This window comes from Aythya fuligula, chromosome 3, assembly GCF_009819795.1.
Source record: "Aythya fuligula isolate bAytFul2 chromosome 3, bAytFul2.pri, whole genome shotgun sequence".
Classification (NCBI taxonomy): Eukaryota; Metazoa; Chordata; class Aves; order Anseriformes; family Anatidae; genus Aythya; species Aythya fuligula.
Genome location: NC_045561.1, coordinates 27,398,737 through 27,423,563, shown reverse-complemented (window position 1 = coordinate 27,423,563; position 24,827 = coordinate 27,398,737). Strand labels below are relative to the sequence as shown.

General features: G+C 37.7%; 1 protein-coding gene across 7 annotated transcripts in view; it reads left to right on the top strand.

Moving 5' to 3' along the window:
- PLD5 (phospholipase D family member 5) overlaps positions 1-17,769 on the top strand; it is a 207,920-nt gene extending 190,151 nt beyond the window's left edge. For all 7 annotated transcript variants that reach the window (XM_032184710.1, XM_032184709.1, XM_032184711.1 and 4 more), the window contains 4 exons: positions 3,720-3,859; positions 5,863-6,028; positions 10,141-10,255; positions 12,206-17,769. In XM_032184710.1, coding sequence (XP_032040601.1) covers positions 3,720-3,859; positions 5,863-6,028; positions 10,141-10,255; positions 12,206-12,441 — 657 coding nt within the window. In that variant the 3' untranslated portion in view covers positions 12,442-17,769. The remainder of the gene's footprint in view (positions 1-3,719; positions 3,860-5,862; positions 6,029-10,140; positions 10,256-12,205) is intronic.
- The last annotated feature ends 7,058 nt before the right edge of the window (positions 17,770-24,827 follow it).

The window sequence follows — 24,827 nt, the reverse complement described above, 5'->3', positions numbered from 1 at the left end:
TGATACAGATTTTCAGTTCCCCGCACGAAGTCCATTACATTGTTGTGTTCTCTCTGACATAAGCTGGAGAAAAGGAGTTTTACTTCTACACTTGAGTACCTTTGCTTTGTTTAAAAAAAAAAAAAAAAAAAAAGAACGTGTGTTCAGAAAGGCATATAAACCCATTAGAAATTAACAGGTCTACTGATGGAAATTATCATTAATAGGAACATGTGGTGTAGATTATGCCTGTACTTAAGCATTTCTCTCAATTGGCCCTAACTGAAAAAGATGCACATTACTGTCATGTACTTAGCCAGAAGCAGCTATTAACAATGAGACTCATGCAAGTGACTGGAAATTCAGCTACAGAGAAAAGACCACTATGGTTGCCACCTATGCATTATTCTGCTGTCTGGAGAAGTGGTTACTTCAGTAGTTGAAAGCTTTTTAAAAAGTGTTACTTTTTTTTATGGTGCAGAACAAACAAATCACAGTTTATTTTTTTCATTCTGATTTCTGTGACGTTAAATTTGACAGGACTGAAAACTGCTGAAGAACATGTGCATTATTCTTTTTCCTTCTCTGTAAGTGTCGCTTTTCCTCTAGCATTCAGAAAATGATATGGAGGCCTTTCAAATTAGCTGATTTATTTACACTAGCGGATATAAGGTGAATGACTTGGAGTAAATAAATTGTAAATCAGATATCTAAAATTATATATAATAATCTTGATATCAGAACTTGGATTTTTATCTGTGTTATTTCTAAGTATTGCTCCTCTTGACTGTTCCCTTCAGAGCATTCATGCTTCTGTAGAACATTATCTACTTTTATTTTTAAATGGTATTTTGAAACTTCTAAAATTCAAGTAGCAGTCCCTGTGGAAGCACAGTGTGTATTTTTAATGGGAAGAAATGGAACAGTCATCCATCTCAGAAGTGATGTAGCAAAACTGGAAAAAAGTACACAGGCTGATAGAGATAATGGAAGATAGAGTATCTTTCATTTTGGAGATAACGTGAGTTAAAAACTTCAAAATCAGGAATATACTGAAGATGAAAACAGTTACTTACCATTCTGCATAAAACAAGGGGAAACCCCCACCATTTCATTGCCAGGTAAGTCTAAAACAACACAAGGTATGTAGCACACAAGCTGTGTGAGCTACTAGCACAAGATGGTGGTGCAGACAGTCAAATGGGGCAGGGTAACTTCACCTGGTGGGAGAGAGACATGAAAAAGTCAGGAGTCCAGGATTTTAACATTCCTAAAGTCATTCAAGAGACAAAGAGCTATTCCAAAATGAAATGACTGAAAATCTGGAAGTGCCCGAGACAGACAGAAATTAATAGTCTTATGAAGATACATGTACTTCCACTGATTTCGGAGAGTCTTAATTAAGCTAGTCTCCATTAGCTTAAGATTAAGCTAGTCCCTAGACTAGGTTAAATTAGAAAACTGCCTTTTTAACTGATAGCTGAGGAGCTCTGAAATTAATTCCACCTGAAGTAGTTGCCATTACTGGAACTAGCGTGTGAACTCCTACTCCTTTCTAAGCAATCTGTAAGAAATGGAGAAATCCTTCTGAAAGCCATTCCTGCAAGGGTGCACAGTAGTGAAAGCTGGGCAAGGCCAACTTTAAGGGACATGGAATCCTAGACAAAGACAAGTGAACACAGACTTACAGAAATTGCTCTTCTGCATGCAGTTGGCAGAATGTGCACTTCTTCCCTCTGATGTGTTCTCCTTTTCTGTGGGAGACAAAGGCCTCTTGTCTTGAAATCCTATTCAGAAAACAAAAGGAAGGAGTTATTCTACTCAGAAGCTCAGATCAGCTAAGTCCAATACCAGGAGTTACCTGACAACGTAGTCACAGCCAGTTTAGTTACTAGGGTATCTATCATAAGAAAAAAAGTAATTTTTCTTCTGTATGAGCAGGCTGCAAAATGGGCTTTAATGTAACTAAATGACTTCCACATACGTTGTTCTGACATATACTGTTCTGATGCCATAGGAAAAAACTGCTCACAGTGAGGAGCGCCTACCTACTACTGAACCTACTTGAACAGCCTGGTCTGAATTAGCTCCCTATAGCTACTGCATGAGGACAAGGAAGGAATTTAGAGATCTTGCCAACCAAGGATCTTATTTATCACACTGTGTATCGCCAACATGATGTGCTTTGGGATTGTTAGAGGCCTTGTGCCTGTATGGAGGGAGACAGTGACCATCAAATATGCACCGTTAGGAAACACATTCTCACTTCCTCCTTATGTTAGAGATGTGCCAGGCAGGTGTTCATCAGCACATCAAGTACTGCCCAGCTAATACCAAGAAAGTACTAAAATGACCAGAGCGGGTTGCCCATACCACAAGCAAACTAGTGGAATGCTAACGAATGGAAATGTATCACAAGAGTTACAGGCAGAACCAATGTTTTTCTTCTAAATGTCTTTGGCTTTCTGGTCTTCGTAGTGAATGCATCTGAAAATGAGAATGAGTTAACAATTTTGTTCTTTAGCTGTTCTGGCTGTAGCTTAAAATTTCTATTCAAGAAAATATTGAGCGTAAGAATCATGCAATAGCCTCTTTGTTTCAGATACTAGATATCAAGTATGTGTAACAAAATCACTTTACACTTCTTCGTGAGTCCAAATTTATTCTTTGAAAAATGTATTTTATGTATTTTGCTTTCCATCTTTGTGCTGTGTAAAACAACAAGGACAACATTAAGTCATTGAACTTTTTTTCTTAAGAGTCAGGAATCGTGGCTGTGATGTTGCTTAGCAACAAAATCATCTTCCAGACCAGCTGATAAAACATAGGAGGTTTGGGTTGTTTTTCTTAGTGTTCAGGAATGCATCCAGAATATTGGTCTTGAAATCTTGCTACTGTTAATTTTCTCGTATTTTACTAACTTCTTTATCTGTAGTAAATCTTTAACACCAATCAAGGCTTAAGGCACTAAGGTGACAGGTATTGTATAGAAAGAAAAAAAAAGTCAACCCCTCCTGAAGAAAACATAGTCATCTAGATGTCTGAATGCCAACCTTGCAGGTAACAAAGGTGAGGTGGTACAGCAGCAGCAGGCTGTAACTGGCCCCTGCCTGCGCTCTGCGACCAACCTTTAGTAGCCTCTGCTCTCAGGAGCTGCAAGCAGTGTGGCAGCAGCTCCACCTCTTCTCTCTGCTCGGGCAGGAGAGCAGGAGCTCCCTGGCCTCTTTGCTGCAGACAGGTGATCCTGGAAGATTTTGCCTGGCTGCCCTGCTGCCCTAGGCGCAGTGCCAGGTACAGAGTTACTCCATACCTGAAGCTAGATTTTAAAGGTAAGTTTCTTGCAAAACTGCAGCATCTCCCTGCAACAGTGACTGAGCAAATGGTGACTGTGTGGTACTATAAACAGGACCATCTGACAGTAACCAGTCCTGGAACTCTTTGCAACAAAATTCTCTGAAATGTGAAAACTTCAATGAGAGTTTCTGCGCTGTTTTCACGCTTGTGCTGTCTGTGTTTTAACCAGTTATATCTAAATGATGAAGTTTTCAAGGCAAAACTAAGCCTTGAAAAATAAGTCTTTGTATGTTTGAGTACTCCAGCAGAACAGGTAAAGATATATTTAATATTCTCTACTAAAATTCAGAATAGTACCTGCTATTGTAGGAGGTATGAGGGGGGGAAGGAGGAAAAAAATCTATCCCCATATTTTAAATGCAGTATTTGAATTTTTGCCTTCACAGAATTCACCTAAACTCTTCTGCCCAAAGGACAGAGTCCTGGATATTGAAGCTATATACAATGTTATCGATGATGCAAAACAGTTCGTGTACATAGCTGTCATGGACTACCTGCCGATCGTCATCGACACAAATGCTAAACGGTGAGTGTCCATGTCCAGGCTAGCACACTGTCATAATGCCATTACGAACTGCTGGAGCAAATGAACCCAGAGGAGATTAGTTACCATTGTGGACCAATTTCTTTGGGCCCAATTCTGCTCTTATTGAAATCAGTGAGAGTTCTGCCATTGACTTAAATAGGAGCAGAATTGGGACCTAAGAAGACATTTCCAGTTCTGGGCCCTAAGCTTTGGATCTGCCTATCGAAGGAGATCAGAACTTGTTTAGGCTGACCACCTGCAAGAGACCCAGGAGTCCAAGAACTTGCTTACACATTAATCCCATTTCTTATGCTATTGTATTCACTACCTTGATAACACAGCTACTGCTAGTTTATGAATACCATATACCTATCCAATACAAAGTGGGTGTGCATGTAAGAGAGAAGAAACATGCTGTGAGTTCTCATCTAAAACATGGGAGATGTCATAGCCTTACTGAACTATATGTAAGCTATTTTTGAATTCAGCACAGATTACATTTTAAGTTACACTGTAGTTTGAAGAAAAGAGAAATGTTAAAACCAAACAAAACTAAGTAACTTTTAAACACACAGTTTATATGGACCACTAAAAAGCAGTCATGACCCAAAACTGAAGCCACCAGTGTTCTAAAACCATCCAACTTAGAAGGCAAGTATTCAGTGGTCCCTCTTTCTATTGGTAACGCTTGCTATGAACTGAACAGCTACGTAAGTTTGCTGTTCCATCCGTGCACTTTAATTGAACACGAGGCCAAACTAAACGTGGTTATGTGCTTTTTTCCAGTTTTGCATGAAGGTATGTTTTGTTCTTTCTTTTTTTTTTTTTAATGATTTGACTGATATCATGTGTAAGCTATTTCAAATCCAGAAGAGGGGTTTTCAGATCAGCTCATTATGTACAGCCTCTGTCACACTGACAGAATCTGGGGTAGTGCTGTAGGAACCTGTTTCACACCATCCAGCCCTCGTTTCTCCTTCATGCTGGAAAGGCTCCTCACATCTAGTACTGCTGCAGTGTTGCAGCTTATACTACCTCCTGCCACATTCCTCCCTTTTTCTTTCTCATGCCTAAACAATTCAGAAATCCATTGGATTAGAGAGCTCCAAGGAAGTCACCTGTGTAAATTCTTTTAACATTTTCCCTAGCAGCATGGCTTTGTGTTTGAGGCACTGCCACAGCTTCCCTAACTTGTCAGCTCCCACGTTGTCTGGCATTGAAGAGCTCAGATTTCATTAGGCTGAATGCCCTGACACTACTGGAATAAAGAAAAAGTGTGTTTTCATTTATCTAATTCTCCCTGTCCTGACCTAGTCTCACCAAGAGTCAGGAATGCAAGGATTGAAATAGCAAGAACAGGCAACCCAACAGGTGGGAGATGAGCACTATGGAGGCCAGTATCCCACTTGTTGAATAATTTCTCCCATCTTGATCAGGAAAAGGTAGCATCCTCCTTAAGCAACCCATCTCCTGCTGCTGCTAACAGATGCAGGCACCATGCACAGCTCTCCTTTTCAAAGCAGGAAATTAACAGAAGACATTCCAGTCTTCTGCCTGTATGGTACACCGGCAAAGAGAGAACAGCAGTCAGAGGAGGATTCAGCGTCCCTGTTCCCTTACTTGTGTAAGCAACAGAAAATCCTTCTATCTGGGTTAGGTAAGCAGCACCCTCTAGCTGTAGCTCCTTCTGCTGGTTCTCCCTCCACTGCTCTCAATAGAAGCAGTGATGCAGGAGCAACCTTCCTAGCTATGGGTGGGTGAACACAGCTCAGCTCAGTTGTCCACAGCCTCACTGTCCCCGCAGTGGCAGCGCAGAATGCTACAAAAAGGGATGCTGGCTGATCTGTTCAGTGAGAACAGCATTTCTTGGACAGAAAAATAAATTCTAATTTAATTAAATAAATGTATATAGTTCTCTCTGTGATGTCTTCTAGGCTTGACTGGATAAAAACCCTTTAAAAAAAAAAAAAGTTATATGAACATACTGTGTTCTTTCTCCACAGATACTGGCCATATTTAGATGGGAAGATAAGAGAAGCTTTAGTTTTACGAAGTATTAAAGTTCGACTTCTCATAAGTTTCTCAAGAGACACAGATCCCCTTACTTTTAACTTTGTTTCATCTCTCAAAGCTATTTGCACTGAAGTTCCAAGCTGTAGTTTGAAAGTTGTAAGTATAATCCATATTGGTTTGAAATCTTAAGATACTCTCCTGTACACCCCACAAAAATACCAAGAAAACTTCACAACTGGAAAGTATTCTCTGTTTGTACCAAAGCCTTTAAATTTCATTAAATAACATAGGGACTGTAATATAGTGAACTAAAATTATTTCTAGTAGTAACAGACATTGAAATTAAGACAGAAAAATAGAATGATGCCAAAAGGCAGTCTGTGTGGGGGACAGCTTGCATAAAACACTACATCTGGTCTTTCATGGCAAAGCTAGCAGAGTGAACTGTAGCCGTATGTCTTGTTTATGCTGGCTGATAAGAGTAAATGTGACAGCATAAACGTGTTTTAGTCTGGATTTGTGTAACCTTACTGTTCATCTGCATAAGTATCTATTTTTCCTTTACTTAAGTAAAGTATATGAAAAAATAATATTTTATCTTAAATTGAGGTTGCAAATTCAGGATTACAAAATCTAGAACTATTATGTGTTTGCATAAGGCATGCAATCAGAAAGGTGAGAAATAGCTAGTGTTACATGTGTATCAGAGAACAGTGTATATGGTACGTATGGTAAGTACTACTTTAAATTTGATACAATTAATTTTTTTGAAATTAAGGCATACTGCTAGTCAGTCATCTTGAAACAATTTTTATTTCTTTCAGATAACTGTCTTAAGCAATCCCCTAAATTTTTATTTTTTTTCTTGTTGTTTTTAATTGACAACAATTGCAGGGGAAGTGTTGTCTGTGGTATATATATGTATATATCTGTGGTATATATATGTATATATCTAGAAATAGATTTTTGCTTTAAAATACAGTTATTAAAAGTTTCTTAAAGTGAGAAGCAACATTGTGTTTTAAGACAAAAACAACATATGACAATGCTTAAGCTACTTCACTTTCAAGTAACTAACTTGTTCCATATTCATTGAAATTTTATGTGTTAAAATTATTTTTATTTAAAAGGCACCTAATGCTGTACATAGTCATATCTATTTCCATTTCCTTAAAACAGGTAAAATTTTTAGTACAGAATTTTCTTGTAAAGAACTGAATGATAGAAGGAAAAGAACAATTTCTAGGCAGAGATATTCTAGCCAGAATCACTGTAGTTAACATAGAAATACAATGATTTCCAGGAAAAAAAAAATCATAGCAGATTTAAATCTAGTTTTAAAGGTACAACGCAACTCAGTTGCCTCTGTGCTGTACCTCACAAGTTCTGCATGCTGGTCAAGTCACTGCCTTAGGTAAGAACTGATTAAAGATGGGTTTGGTATAATTAATAGCCTAAGGCTCAGACTTTGCTGGTAACTACTCAATTTTGGCTGAAACTGCACCACAGGCTTTATCACAGCACATATTTACCTCACAGAACATGACAAATGAGCACTTTAAAAAAACATATTAATTTCCTTTGTATTCATCTGTTCTAGCCAGGATCAAAGTGTAATAATGTGTGCATACTGGCATGCACAGAAAATACTGTCATGTGCAGGCACATATTATATATGTTTATACACAAGAATTTTCCAATTGTAAGAGAAATTCAAGTTACAAATTCTGATTGAAAACTTAAATTGCTAACCTGTCCCAGTGCCTTAATAATGTTCTGACTGGAGATCACACCCTCCCACTCACAAGTTTTCTTGGGGATAACATAGCTGAGTCCTAGAAAGCATATTTAATAACTTCTTTCTTCCCTCTAGCTTTTGTTCCCAGTGGCATGCCTTGCCGTACTTGTCCAGTCTGGTTATGTTAGCATTAAGAGTTACTGGACTAAACTGACACTGCTTTGAGACTGTAAATTCAATACACATATTCTGAAAAAAGATGAGTTGAGAATTTATGAAGAAGCTTTGTTTAGGGACATAGTAAATGCAGCAAGCACCCAGCCTAATACCAAGGAGTTAAACTGCATACCAAATTGCTGCTCCTTTAGGGATCTCTGTCCTGCTCCCTGCACTGAACCAAATGGGACCATGTAATTTAAACTTCAGTCATAAAGGGTAAAGTCAAGGTGAAGTGCTCATTGGCGTGTCTCTTGGGACCTTCATTTTAGTACTCACGTTTTGTGTACTTGGCATTTGAAGCACATCTTCCATGCACGAAAGCAGAGTCTAACTCCCAAAGGTGTTTTAGAAGTGGTCCAGCTCTGTTGCTTACAGTGCTGACCAGAGGCAGGTGGATGCTTCTCAATGAAGCCTAACTGGAGTACAGCAACATCAAGAAACTGGAACCCAGGTAGGAGTGCCATGGACCAGGCATACGGATCTATGGCACAAACCATTCTTGAGCCGCCAAGTGAAAACTGTACAGGTATATTCATGCTAGGTTAAGATAGGAAAAGAAACAGAACCTTTTGCTAGTTTTCAGGAAACCAGAAATACCAAAATACAGATGTTCTGTGAGTCAAAAAAAAGTGCTGTATATTAACTATGAAACCTTTGCTCCCAAGCACCAACTGAACTTTGAAGTTCTAAACTCCTAAAATAAGGATGGAAAAAGATGAATGAAACTTTAGCCAAAGGTGGTGGTATTATTATCGTAGAATTTCTGCTGAAGATACACAGTAGAGAACATTAGTCTGTGCTACTACTTACTGCTGGTGATGGTTTACTTGCCTATCAAAGCTACATTTGTGTACTCTGCTTGTGAGGGCAGATGCAGCTCCCTACTGTTATCTGCATTGTCAAGGAATTAATGACTTGTCTGCTGTTGCTGGAGAACACACATTTTCCAGCATTCTATTTTTTTCTGCCTGAAGCTGAAATCTTCTCTTTTATAAGCTTATACAATAGGAAACTGGCATGTGATTTTTCAGTTCAGCACATCTGTCGAATCTCTCTCATCATCACAACTCTAAGCTTCTATGATGATTGTGCTTGGCTTTTTTTTTTTTTTCTTCTTTTTAGCAGCAGCAGAATACGCAACTTTTGCTAAATCTCATAACCCCAGGAAGAGAGCTTATTGTGTTTTGTTTCCTGGCATTGAATAGTTTACCTATTTGCAATTTTTAGACTAGTTCCTACAATAATAGTCAGTTACGCAGCAGGTTGCTTCAGCTTCCAAATCACCAGGAAGAGTTAATGTCCTTGAAGGACACCCTATGGCTAACTATCTCAGTTCCTGTTCTGTTGTGCAGAGAATAACATGAACATTTCTTCTGGCTTTATCCAGTAATTCAAGCCGTTCTCAGATCCATCTCCAACTTGCTAAGTACATAGTTCCTGTCAACTGTACACGCTTGTATAGGAGTTCCTCAGGCACACGGAGCAGGTGCAGTGTACAGCCACTTTCATCAATAATGTATCATGAATTAGATTTGTTCTGAGGCTCTACACCATAACCTCAATCAAAGTTTCCAAGCCATGCAGTAAATATTTAATTTCTACTTCATCATGTTATTCTCCACTTCTGTTTTTGGAATCTGTGTCTAGCTATTAATTTTCTTGATGAAACAAACATTACTTAGTATTGTGCTGGAAAATCTTCCTGTCTGGCACTGAGCCAGTTAAGGAGTACATTACAGCTCCTCAAAACAGATCTATCAGGCATCACACTTCAGGGTAAAACAAATGCATTTTTCTCTTGTTGTCTGCTAAATCTGGTCTTTGCCTATGGGGTTTTGAAAAGTTTCTGAGACTGGCATCGTTTTCAACAGGAAACTTGCCAATGTGCCAGATAAAGGTATGAATTCAACTTGTCTTACCTGGAAGAATGTATCCTGAAGCAGACTTCAAATGCCAGGGCTTCTTGATGAATGTGGAAATGAACTAAACAAGTTTGTCTCTCATTATGCAGAACACAACTTTTTTTTCTCTTCATTTTGTAGCCTTTATTATCCAGCATTGTATTGCTTATAATATGCAGTAGCTATTTACTTTGTATACTTAACAATGTATACCAAATATCACAAACTATGAGAATTTAGTATGAAATGCAATGTGCAGTACTTTATGAAAATTTATGCTCGCCTTATAACCCTGAGCTGTTCTGTGGCACTAACTTATTTTCAATAAAGAGTAGAAGAGCAGAATATATTTTTTCCGCCCATGACAGAATGGTTCTTATTAACCTAAACTCCAATCTATTTAATGGCAGAAATTCTTTGACCTTGAAGAAGAGAATGCATGTTTTCTTAAAGAACAGAAGAATGCTTCCCTTCCCAAACTAAACCGTAACAAATATATGGTGACTGATGGAGCTGCTTACATTGGTAAGTAACCACATCTCAAGAATATTCGTTAGCCAAAAAGCCTTCAAAAATACCTATTTATGAATGAGGAATCTACATCTGATATCCTTTTTTAATTACAATACCAGTCTAATTTCTCTGGTAACCTGGATGAAGCCTGAACCTTGAACCAATTGTCATTTAAAAATTCTTAAATTTATTTTTCCTATCTATCAGTTTCTCAAAAGCATGCTTTTGAGACTACTGCTTTCAGTAGTTAAAAATAAACTCAGAAGAAAAATACAACATACTTTATGAAGTAAGAATAAATATGATGATCAACATATTACTGGTTTCTGCAATCCAGCAAAGGTGGACTCTCTATTTCCCATGTCATTGATAAACCTATGGCAGATTAGTAAATAAACCTAGTAAATACTCCACAAATGGCTGTTACTTTCCAACATCATCTTATTCCATTTTACCTATAATGACATTTCAGACACCCTCCTTTTATTAATGATAGATATGTCTAATTGGTATTTTGGGTTAAGGTACATTTAAATGAAGTCTCTTCATGGCACCTAGCAGGAGTTCACTGTCAGTCAAATGCTAACTGAATGCACACGATAAAAATTTACATATATATGCATACATAAAGCTGACTGAGCTGTGCTTGAGCTGAAGGATCAAAAAAGGGCTACTAAATTAAAAAGTAAGTTACAAGATTTTGCTAAGTCAAGGAGAAAACAGGCATTCAAATATGTTTTCGTTGCCAGCTTACTCACCCTGACTTACTGCAAGGGCTTAAAGCCAGTAGTCTCTGAGGGAGTTGGGGCGAAGAAAGCCTGCAAACACAGAAGCAAGTCAACGCACACAGATGAAGAGTAAGACAATCACAAGTAGCATAGAGAGATGACCAAAAGATCCTCTGAAAAGCTCACATTGATGGGCTCTTAGCATGCACCCACCCCTCTCAATCTACCCAAATCTCTTTTCACTTCAAGTAGCTGACCTTATTCCTCTCTGGTCTCTTAAGTACCAAAGCTCCAAAATCATCTTTTTACTCCATTTTAAATTCTAATACCCAGATCAAATTTCATTACCTTATGAAGTGTCTACACAGTATGGGTTCTTAGCTGTTTTTGTTGTGGTGGTGGCTTTTTCCCTATATATATGTATATAAACACACACAGATGTAAGGACAAAGAAATAAAGCTGTGCAAAAGTAATACAAATACATGTTAAGGACCTGATTTACCTTCTACTTGAAAGCATAGTAAAAAAGGTCCCTTAAAGAGGTTTCAATTTACCATCTTTGACAACTTCAGAATTCTTAACCTTTCATATTGAAGTAGCTTAAGTGATTCCCAAAGAAAGGGTATAAATTTCTCAAATACATTCAAGTCTTATAAACGTTCAGACATTCTGTTTTGATAGATTGCTCTATTAACAGCATTTTTTCTCCAAAAAACTGCATATATTACAAATGTAGATCTTATATAGTTATGAGTTCTGGAGAAATACTAAGATGTAAATTAAACACTTGGTTTACCTGTTTTCCATTAATCCAGTTACCCTCTTTGATTTGCTACCATCAGCATCTGAAAATCTTATTTATTACGTTATACTTTGACAAGGTGGGTAGTAACCAGTAGAGTAAAACAATAAAACCTGTTTCAGTTTTCTGAAATATCTGTCAAGAGGTAACCTAAAATATCTAGTGGTTTGGTTCAGCATTATGGAGCAACCACTATTCATCCATGTACTTTAATTTGTTTATAAAGCCCCAAAAAATTTTCATTTTCGGAACCAAAAAGGTTAATGGGTAAAGTATATGGAGTTTCTTTTTGTATATATACATATATATACACACACTATATATATATACATACACAATACACAGAAAGCAAGAGCAAATTAGTTTTGAATGATTACTTTTAAATAAAGAACTTGTTTTCACTCATTGTATATTCCTGCCTTTACTTGTAGGTAATTTTGATTGGGTAGGAAATGCATTTACGCAGAACGCTGGAGCGGGCCTTGTTATCAACCAAGCAGACGCGGGGAACAGCACAAGCATCATAAAGCAACTCAAGGCTGTTTTTGAAAGAGACTGGTATTCACATTATGCCAAAAGTTTACAACCAACAAAAATCCCAAACTGCTTTAATCACAAACTTAATAAAGCAACATCAAATAAGACTGCCATGAGCAATGTGAATTAGAAAGAAAGACTATTTTACTGTTTAGTACAACAATGAAGAATTACAATGGGTGTAGCCCTCTTTCATATTTACAGACAAAAGACTTAAAAAAGAAAAAAAAAAAAAAAAAAGTTGATTGGGGGGTGTTTTTAGGAAAAAGCACACTTATATAAAATATCTAAACTATATTCTCTATATTAAGACTTTCAAATTTGTTACTTCTGACACTGAATGTCAATTTTTGCTTCCATGTTAATTTTAACATTCCTCATTTGGACTTAACAGAAACAGAAGATTTGATTGAGGCTGTTTTCAGATTTTTGCTAATTGCCATCCTGGCTAGAATGAATCTGTGACAGAACTAAGATCCTAGCTATGAAATGGCATTCCAAGATCAGTTATTATTGACATACAAGTAGATGGTAGGTTTACCCTATTAGAAAAGACAGAAGAATAAGCAAATATTCACCTATACAAATCATCCCCTTTAAATAAATATCCAGTCGTGTAAGTCTTTTCTAGTTTTGAACATTTAGTTAAAGTATCATCTTTTCTAAATAGCCTTAAAATACATTACAGTTATGGTACTGGTAGTTCATCTCCTAAGAGAATAAGAAGGTTTTGAGGGACTGGTGTTGGCCTAATCAAATTCATGATAATCCCTAAAACCTCTCAGATAAATAAATTTTCAAAGTAATATGAATTCATTTCAACGTTAACAGTTATTTCTAATTATAGTATTATCTAACAATGCACATCTCTGTATTAAAAGCAGAGAACTAGAGATTGCAAGAAAAATCAGTCCAAGAACAAATTTTTCCAAAGGTAAAAGTTTGTCAAGTGTATAGAATAAAAATAAAAATGAAATACTACTTTTTGGGAAAGTCAAGGGTTGAGCAAAATTATGCAAAAATTGTTGTTAAATGATGAATATATTCATTTTCACACATTTTTTCTTTCCTGTCACATAAAAAAATTGCAAAATGGCTTTTTTTAAATGTTGTCCACATAGGCAAATACATCAGCATAAACTGAACCACGAGGCCTTCATTTGGGCCACAGTTTCAGTTGGTATTAACAGGCACCTCTACAAACACAACTCAGTTGCACTGAGATGCAACTGTTCTGTAAAAGTGTGAATTTGCTCTTTAAAAAGATTCTTTTCCAGAACTGTATTAGCTTAGTTTCTTAATGAAAATGTTTCATTACTATCCTGCTTCTGCTGAAGAAATACAGCCACGAAAGCAAACTGCATTCTCTATTTTGTTAATAATTCATGCAACTATTTCCAAATGCAGACTGCTCTCACCCGGCTGTATATTACAGAAGCCACGCTTTGAAAGCAGTGGGTTAAGAGATACCAAAATCAAAAATGTCCAAATGGATAATTTTAATCTTAAAACCAAGTTAAAAAGCCACCTTGACTTTCAACATACAAGTTTCATTGAAAAATGAAAAAAAAAAGTTGATTTTGTTTTAAAGTAAGCACAGTTTAGGAAATTAGGAAAAGGTAATGTATGCACAACTTCAAAATACTACTTTGCCAGCAAGAGATGGAGACACACCATGAAACTGGTTAGGACTACAAAAGGCACACTTTCAACAAACACTGTGCATCTTTTGCAATTTCCCAGAAATATATCATCTTACTGGAAAGAATGAAAAAAAAAATTAGCTGTCAACGTTTACAGAAAAGATTCTGCACAGCTCTAATGCTGAAGAACATTTGATAATATTCAGATAAACCCACGCAATTTCTTAGACTTCCCTCCTGCAGGACAACACATATTCTGACATTTGTATAAGAAACAAACAAACAAATCTAAAAAGAAAAAGGTTACCTGAGTCACTTTAAGGATGAGATCTTTGGAAAGAGAAAATTTTGCATTTTCTTTCTTCTGTATATAACTTTAGTATACGTATTGCAAGACCGATAGAGATTCCCTAGCACGAAATCTAAGGTGTTTTTTAATTATTATTATTAAATTAAGATACATCCAGATTCATTTCTGGTGAAACTCTTATCAATTTTAGCCACTAGTTACATCACCAAATGAATTTAGCCTTTGGAGTCAATGCAAAAAAAGCGAGCGAGGGGGTTAAAAACTGCTTGAGATAGTTATAAATTTTCTGAGAGAACAGAAATGGTCCCAATGGATGGGTGATCTTAAAGCTCGAGATAAATTTACTACCATGTTTTCACTAAGATTAAAAAAAAAAAAAAAAGACACCCACACCTCCCCACTTTTCAGAGTTCTTAGTTGTAGCACCTGATGGCAATAATATACAAGAAGAATCAACATGATATTTTTCCCTCTTGTATTATCTGATATTAGAAATGTGTTTTTAAAATGACTTTTTGTACAAGTAATGAAGAATCTCAGTGCAACAGAAATTTGTCAAATGCTAAAGGTAATCTGTCTTTTTCCAAATCAGTATTTAGTGATGAGATTAGACTGTGGAGTTACCACTGACCTTCTCTTTAGTATAGCAAACGAACAATTCAGATATAGTAATTTCACTGAACTGATACAATCATTACAATTAATTTCACTGAACTGATACAATACATTAACTGAGGCCCTCAGTTAATAACTGCATGCTTACTGACTTGAACAAATTCTGGTGCTTCAATGACCCTCCTCCCCCCCGGGAAAAAAAAAAAAAAAAAAAAAAAAGCTGATACGTAAAAGTACTTTTTAAAAGTAGTAGTACATTCTGTTTTTATGATGGAATGGTCGGGGTTTTTCTGAGTAATTTTAATGAGAGATAGTGAAATAGTGGTCAGCCATCCTACAGCCGGACTAGCAGACTCAAATTTAACTTTGTATAATGTATGGATTGCTATTATAATAGCTATTTACAATGGCAGCAGCTCCAAAGTAGTACAGAAGGCTTTGCTCTGTTACATTAGCCAAAAGACAAAGTGCATCCTTGGACTTCAGCAAGTTGGAAATTAATGAAAAAACAAACAAAAAAGCAGATTCTTTTTTAAAACTGTTACAGCCAATTATTTGTTTTAGGTTAGCATTATTCCCTTTTAACTAGATTTGCTACAGCAGCCTCAATTCTGGCTTCAGCTCCTTCTGTCAATGTAAATAAATCCGTAGCAAATCCGTTACAGTTATTTCACATTGGTTTAGCAGGGATCAGTGTGGACCAGTTCCCTCTTGCTTTAGTTCTTCTGAATATCACCATTGCACAGCAAATTTCTAACCTTAACAGGAATTTGCATTCCGTAGTTTCTCACAGACCTCGCAGGCATAAAATCCAAAAGATGCACTTTCTCTAACCCCCTTCTAACTGGTATTGGTAACTCTGTCATATTAAAGGCAATTTCCTAAACAGAACGGCTTTATTCTTAAAGAATACAGACTGTAACCGTTGTTTGCTGCAAACATTTACTAGTGCCTTATTCATAGAAGTTTTTGTTTAACTGTTCCTCACGTGAAGTCCTGCTAACATCTTGTATCTAGTACTGAAAGGCATACAGCAAGCTTCCTAAGAAAGAAGACTACACATTGTGATGTTTACAGATTGGTACATAGCTCTAGAGTCACAAAAAACAAACGTGATATGTTGGTTCAAACCACAAGCACTTAAACCCAAGCATTTTTATCCAAATGCAGTTCCTTATTTCACAAATTACTCCTGCCTTTATTATCAACTAATCTACAACATGATTGAAGCAGTCTGTACTGCCAAGGTGTAAAAATAAATAAAATCCCAGTTCTCCCAACACCTGGCTGGCAGCAAAAGGATCACCACAGAAATTCCTTTCAGCCAAGGGTGAAGCCCAAATCTCATATACACCAGTTACTTTACAAATCTCACATGTTATGCCTCAAGCTGTTTTGGGCAGGCTACTACTTTTTTCTGCCTTGTGCATGTACTCTTATTTATCACGCTGCAAGCCAAACAACAAACAGGTATTTGGGGCTTTGCTGTTGGGAGTCTTTTTGGTGGTGGGGGAAGGGCATTGTTCTTGTCTTTAACACAGGGAGAAAAAAGAGGCAATAGAGTGGGCATAAAATTTAAGCATTCCCCTTAACTAGTATTTGCAGTTACTTTCATGTTCTCTGTGAAGAGCAGAGAAGCAGCATGATGTGCCATGATACAATGGCCATAACTGTAACCTGACAGGAATGGACTTAAGTTTTTGTTTCTATTTGTTTTTTCTCCTCAGCATTTTATTTTTTTTTTCTAAGAAATGCATATTTCAATGTGGGGTCTTGCTGTACAAGGTTTTACAGGGCCCAGTATTCCTTCCAGCAAATCCAGGCTCTAGAGATTGTTCAGGGGAGAGCAGATAAGAATAAAGTAAATAGAAATGCTCAGAATGCTACTTTCAAGACCTACCTGTTACTTGAATTCCTACTAGCTACCTAAATTATTTCTACTACATTTTGAGTTTTACATAGATAAAAACTGAACTAAGCTCTGTGTGAATGCTACCTGCCATTTAACCCTAAATCTGAGGAGAAATCCAGAGAATTTCTATGTTGATTTTTTTTGTGACTTTAGTATGTACTTACTGAAAAATAGCACAGACCTTCTGAGTAAGATGGTAACACATCAGCTGGCTATTCCAGATTTTCAAACTGAAGTCATTTATAAATATCTTCCTCCTGAATATCATGCACTTGACTCCTGAGACTGGCCTTATAGAGAGCTCTAAGACATCTTAACCATTCTGGACTTCAAAATTAACCCTTCATTTTAACCCAAAAACACTAACAACATGTATAATATGTTCCGAGAGAGTGACTTCTGGCACTGTTTTATTTCCACTCCTAGTCTTTTTATACATATATGTCCATGTTTTTTTAATCACAATCCAATCCATGCAACAAGATTGAATCCTTGGTAATTTTTAAATTCACATTGATACCTGCCCGTTGTAAACATACAAGTAAATATATTCCACTTTTAACACGTGTACACTATAGGAGCTCAGATGATACTTTAGAGGGATTGCTTTCTTAGCAGTAATTTTTCCACTGCAAATACTGCTGGACATTACTTAGAAATTTTTCAGTATTGAATCAGGTTGCTCTTGCATCATCACATTGCACAAATGCCTTAGAAGCTTGCCAAACTAGCATATAGAGAAGACCTCATCCAAAACAGTTTAGACAAGGAAAGAACTCACATGCTTTGCACTGAGCAGATGCTGAAGTCAGTAGATGAACCTGAGAGAGCTGCACAATTATCTTGAGATTGGGAATTTTCAAAGAAACAGAACAAGGAATCTAGCTGTCCTGAGCAGTTCCAACAGGATAACTTAATTTGGGTTTTCATGGAGACATGTTTCTATGCCACTTCAATACACTGTAACTGTAAAAAAAAGAAAATTTTTTTTTTAATTCAAAATATATGTGTAGGACCAAAATTAAGCCACTGTGGCCTACTTCTGAATACCTTGTTAAAACTAAGATTTTTAACAGTGCAGTGCAATTCTAGCTGTGAATTATTCTACTACAGTGAATGGACTTGGCTGTATTTTGCTCACAACAAATTCTACACTGGAATTTTTTTCTTAGAATAAACCAATTTTTTTTTTTAGGTTAAACCAATCTTTTTAATTCTGTAAAAAGAACATGCTGGTATTCCCTTTAATAACAAAAATACAGTTGATTGAAGCTACAAAACAAAACAAAAAAAAAACATGCTCTAGTAAAGTGGACAACTGTAGCATTCCAGAGGATTCTTTTGTGCTTATACTGAAAAGTTCTAGGTTTCATGTTAACCAATGTGAATAATGTAAATTATCTTTATCATGATGAAGTTGCAAGAACACATCCTGGGCACTGCATCACACATTGTAATAGCAGTCCCTCCCTCAACAGCTTAAAATGTAATCAGGGTAGAGAGAAAGGTTGGAAAAATAGCCACAGAGTCAAACCAACTTGAAGCAGTCATGAATTGATCAATCAATCAATCAGCCACTCATTAATTCATGAGTTAACAGACCAGGTGCTGGCCTAAAAGCTCTGGGCTAACTTCTCACTTTGCTTTTTCCCTGCAAAATCCTGCATTTTAGTCACTTGCCCTTCTTTTCTTCCTAAGTGGATTCCCATGATTAGTTTTAGAACGACAGGAAGGAAACTAACTATTACAAGCTTAAGATGCTTAATAACAGGAACAGGAGCCCATAAAGTTCTATGTAGCAGGCACTGAGAAGAAAAGCAATACTAGAAATGGGGCTCCTCGTATAGTAGCAGTCCTTAGCACTATGTAAACAAAGGCTTTACAACACTGCACACACCTGCTGTGCTGCGTTCATATCATATGCAGCAGTTGTGTATGATCTCTTGCTGTACAAACACAGTCAAGTTGGACAGGCAAATCTCATTCTGAAGTAATACAACAGTGAAAAATAAGAGCAAATATCAGTCCATCAAATCTGACACATTGATCATGTTTTGTTTGTGTTTGTTTCCCCCCCCCCAAAAAAAAAAAAATGCTGTGTAAAGCTTATAAATGACTTACAAGCTAGAACTACATTTTCAACTCTAAGGGGCTTCATGGGGTTCTTCATGAAGAAAGAATTTCATGGTAAAGATTAACGGCACAGATCATAATATGTAGCATTATATAAACAAGACAGTAGAGAACACAATGAGAAACTCTTCAAATATAAGCATGGAGCCACATTTTAACAACTGACTTGCAAACAAATGTTTTCTAAAAGATTTGCTCAGTATTCTATCATACCACATTATTCCTTACCTTATACCTGTTTGTTTTTTTTTTCTTGAAACTTGGGAACCTTGACAGAAAAGCAGGATGCTTCTGAAAGCAACAGTTGTCTCCTTCTAAAGGTTGGGCAGCTATTCTTGTTATCTCACTTGCTCTCTCTCTGTCTTCTGCTCCTTTAGCAACCCATTCCAGTTTTTCCACTTGTCATTGCCCAAGGAGCAAGGAAAAACTATTTTTATTTGCCTGCTTCTTATGGAAACTGCGGGCTGCTCAACAACCTTTTGCCCTTTCAAAGATCCCTTACATAATGTGATACTAGAGAAGGGAAAAAAGGAGCTCAAGCACATGAGAAAGGTGCCTCACAGTTCTTCACCTGGACAGACACATATGAATAATGTGATATGTAATAAATGTGACAATGTAATAAAAGGTAGGGGGAAAAAAAAGCTTGGCAAATTTTAAATGAGGCTAAGTATTACCTGGTGACATAAATACCTCTTTTGTTAGTCTCACTTTATTCTAATGTCAACTGTTTTTTAACATACAGACAGATTTGCAATGCGTGAAATGCGCAGTTAGCTTTAGCACAACCACGTGAGAGGACCCTTGTCTTTAGGAACTTAATTAGTTCCTTCACTTTGCGAGAGGGGTTGAAGAGGCAGGTACAAACACAGATGTTCTCTCTCCTCTTTCCAAGAACATTTGAATTGCTACTAGAAGTAGAGCTTATAAAGCTTCTAGAAAAAGCAAAGGCCTTACCCATCCAATGTCTGTTCATTCACAAAAGGCATTACAGTCCTGTGGAACTTGGTGCTCAAAGCTTAGTAAAACCTTCTTTATAGCCAATGGACAGATTTCTCTACAGAGCTCCTCTTCTTCCTTCCCACCATACTCAAAGCAGCTGTGACACCTGCTATTAACAATCTCCAGATTCTTTAAATTCCCAGGGTAGATTATAGAACTTCCCCTGCAAAAAGAAAAATAAATGGCAGATTCAGTAAGAAACCCTAAGAACCTAGTGCAAATATTAAAATGCCTACAGAGTCAGGATCAAAACTAAGCATATTTTCATTTTTGCCAAGATTTAAAAAATAAACGAGAGTTGGAAAAAGAATGGGAGGCCAGTGTAGTACTCAGATTAAAGAAGTTGAAATTTCTAAAAAAAATACTGTTATATTTCTGGAAAGCCCCCACATCTGAACTGCTGCTCTTAGTATGTCAGAGATGCAGTGAAGACTCTGAATCACCAGATCTGTCATACAAAGTTTTGGCAACAGAAGTCTTATGCCCACCTATGGATGTGTATAGCCTAAAGGTCCAGCAAAAAAAGGATGTTTCTATCTCTACAAACCCTACTGTCAAATAATCATCAAAAAGCCAGTTCTCACAGTATTTGTGTCTTCAGATGTCAGAGAAATCTTAGGTAACAAGTCTGGAGAAAAAGCAGAAAAACAGCTTCTGTAGCAGCAAGCCAGCTGTAACACACTGTGAGCCCATTTTCCAGGTGTCACTTAGTCGATGCAGTAAAAGCACTCAGATGACCCCGTGTCCATCTCAAATTCTGGATGTCCCCATACCAAATTCCAGATGTGATGTTGAGGCTCCACACACGCAGAAGCGAGTATGTCACAGGAGCTAGACACATCTCTAGCACAGCGCCTTCTGCTGCCTTCCTCTTGCGAGACAGATGGGAAGCAGTACAGCTCTGGCTGGTAAGGGACACATCTCCTTCACTAGGGAATGGGAATACGCACACGCTAAGAGAAGGAGAGAGACTCAAAATAACAGATTACAAAACCAAACTCCTGGCCACCGCCTACCAGTACATTACGGTAACAGATTCTGACAGCACATACCAAAGCCATCTACTCGCCTTTTCATTCCCATGTACGAGTGTGCCAAAGCTCACTTTTTTAACAAAACAAAGGGCAATTCTTCTCTCTGAACTAAATGCTCCAGGGAGGATTACACTCTCCTCTTCCAGCAACCACTGCCCCCAGTTCTTCCTTTTCCACACTCCCCTTTTTCATTAGCCAATGCTTCTGCTCCCTTCCTCCCTCTCTGCCCATTATCTGGCTTTTTCCTTATCAAGCTATTACTTCCTATGTGCTATTTTTGTAGGAATCTTTTGCTGCTTTCTACACAGCGACGAATCCCCACTGCCTGCATCTTGGGTGTTGTGACATCCTGCAGTATCACTTGTACTAGCTTTACTTGAAGTGCCAAGAAAAAGGAAGCACATGCACATATTGACTAAAGACACCAAAAAATCTTTGTTACTATACACAAAGACAAGAAAAAGCAGAAGGTAGGCATTATGGAAAAAAATATCTGCAAGGGGAAAAGGGTTTAAGTCATAATCTTCACTCCACTTTGCCTTGGCATGTCCAAAACCAGGCTCTAGAGCCCAATTTTTCAAACCTCACACACCTTAACACAAGCCTTGCCTCCGAACTTTCTGTTCGCTGTTGGCTTGGGGTCACGCACCAGGCTGGCGTGCCAAGCTAGGCAATAACAAGCAAGTCAAAACCACAGACAACTTCAAACCACATATCCCCAACTTTACCCTCCAGGTGCCCTTCGGCCACAGAAAGGGTCTAATCTAGGTGCTGATATCTTGCGATATCTAAGTGCTTGAAGCTCTCTGCTGTACAGGAGTAAATGAAGACAAGAAAACCTCTCTGTGGGTGTGACTTTGGCATTGCATTGTATTCTATTTCCATAAACAACCTAAGAGTAGCAGGAGTCCTTTGTAAGGTTTGCAGGGCAGGAAGGGTATGTACTATATGAGTTTACTACTGTACTTCCTCTGATGGGGGTGAAATCTCAAATAGAAAAACCTGTCTAAACTTATTTTGAAAACTGCATGGCCAGCTTATGCAGTAGCTAGATATGTGGCAAGGTTGCAGTGTTACTCTCTAAGGAGAATACAGTAAATATGCTTATATTTTTTGTTTAATTCAAGCGTTGTGTAGTCTCCAAGCTCTACTATGAGAAGTATGGTAACTTCTCATTATCCTTCAAACACAGTATTTATCACAGATGTGTACAATACGGTGGCATAGCTTAGGCCTGTTATATAGGTCAGTATCTGCAATGCACATGAGAACATAGTTTGCCACTGCAAAGGAGACTGGCTGCAAAATCTATTTTGGATAACCCAATTTATATTTAAGAAAATCAATGTGTGGTCATTTCTAGAACTGTGAATAAGGCAACTGCTGCATGCTTGTATATTTGATGAGTTTTATTATACTATATCCTTATATGAATGCCTATGCAGTGTAAATGCTTTAATATAAGATACTGAATTTTTTTTACATATTATTTTCTAAATGATGCTACATTTTACTGCATGTTTGTCCATATTCTGCATTGGTACACAGTGCAAGCAGGAAGACACAATTTTAATAACTCACACAGAAGCTCTTCAAATCCATTACAAAACCACGTTCTTATGTAAAGACTTTTAACTTGGCAAGAATTGTGCTTCCTTTAAACAATGGGCTTGGTTCATAGCAATACCTGTGTAATTAACGTTTACTTAAAAAGTCACCGAGGACATGGGGCTATTGACTGATGCAAACCAGTATGACAGTACATTTTGATACCTTTGAAAATGTAACTCATCTGCACTTGTTAGGAAAGCAGATGACCCGTCCTGATTCACTTTGAAAGCTAATATTCTAGTTTAAAATGTCCAAAACTGAGCAATTACTGTGTTTCATGCTGCAGAATGATAGGCAACATAGATATTTTTTTTTTTTGAAAACGACTTTCTCTTGAACTTAACTCTCTTAAAGTGAGTGAGTTCATGTTATTTGTCTGTGAGCTGGGCCCACTGTTTACAGCGTTACTATATGTAACCAAAGGTCAATGTACTTAACTGAACTGAGCAGATTCCTTCTTTGGAAGAAATAAAAAAAGAGGCTGTCTTTGTTTTTGCTGGGGTTTGGGGTGCGAGGGGGTGTTGCTTGGTGCAGAAGAGTGTTGCTGCTGTACCAGTACATTTTAAACATAAAGAAATCACTGGCTGAAAGACCAATGGTTAAAAAAGCATTGTCAGTGTTTCAAAGTGGGTAATATGTTATACCGCTGCAAACTAAGTTACCAATGATACAACACTAAATGAAGAAAAAAAACAATGCATTAGTTTAAAGCTATGTAAATATTTATTTTAGTGCCACAGCATCAGAGCTGTCAGTTTTCACTGCTTTGATATCCAAGGATTCCTATTACTACACGAATGTATTTCACAAGCTTCATTTTTCAGTTTCAATACTTTCATTCAAAGCAAAGTAACTCCTATTTCTTTGTACTGCACTGAAATAAAAAAACCTCGTTTCAGTACATAATGCTTTTCCTATTTTCTTTGTGTTCCATCTCGGTCAGTCTGTTTCTGTGAGCACTGAATCCCAGCCCCAGCCCCCAGTCTCCCGTACCCCCCAGACTGGAGGCACGCCCCAACAGGCAGCTGGTGCCTCCAGCTGAGATGCACAAGGGATGCACAGCGCTGGCACACCTCTGCCACCTCCACAGCTACTGGAACACGGGTCTTCTGTATTATGTTTCAGGCTTCAGACACACAGAGCACACCTGAAGCACATTTTTAGGCCCATCAGTCTCTCCATCAACCATGTTCACACTAAGCAGACCCAGCCTATGAAGCAGTCTTGTTGGCTATGTCTACATTAGTAAAGAGGACAGGGGCACAATACAAGCTCGAACAGTACCTCGTGTCTTTTCAACTCTCCGTTAGCATTCTCTGCCTTCCTGCTGGCCCACAAGCGCTCTTCCAGACTGCGCCCATACGAAGCATACTGGGGCAAGACATACTGGTGACCGTCCCTGATGCAGTCTGGCCACAGCTCCCCTGGGGAAGAAGAGGGAAAGCACAGATTAGGCAACTGTTAATTGGCATCACTCAGCTATACAGCCAAGGCACCACTCCTCGCCTCTTCACGTTTAGATGTGACTATTCACATTCCTGAAATTACACTGGCCAGATCTGAACCTGTCAGATTCCTGGTGTTAGGCAAGGGCAGCCTTCTGCAGGACACCATTTACCTGTGAACACTCCAACCCAGCAGGGAAATCCATTTTTGCATTTCCAATTCACCCCTGACTAACCAGGACAATCAATTGCTACCAGCTTCCCCATTACTCAAACCAGAAAGAACAACATTTATCAGAGATATTATAATACCAGCAAAAAAAAAAAAAAAAAAAAAAAAAAAAAAGCTGAAAAGAAGCAAAGAGCTTAGCAGTGCTTTTTAAGTTCTAGAAATCATTAAAGCTGTCTAACCTGATCTCTGCCAAAGGACAAGGCCATATAGCCTCCCTCTGCACTTCAAGCCCCAATCTCTTCTTGGGGTTGTTTCTTAGACCAGCAGGAGGCTAATTGCAAAGGGGGAAATAAAACAAGATTTTATGTAGGGTAATGAAATCGAAGCACCTGAAGATGCTGCAGTAAGCTACTTGAATAGCTCAGCTTATCAGCTGGTACCAGTAAGCGAGATATTCACATGGCTTAGATTCTTGTTATTTCTTGTACAGGAAGCAATTCATCAGAAAGCAGCTACTCAGTAACAGCACAGCAGCAGATACAATTTCGACATTAACTAATAATTATTCTTGCACAAAATAACCTGCAAAAACACGTGTGTCTGTACTGGCATTTGATACAGGCAAGTAACATTAAGTGC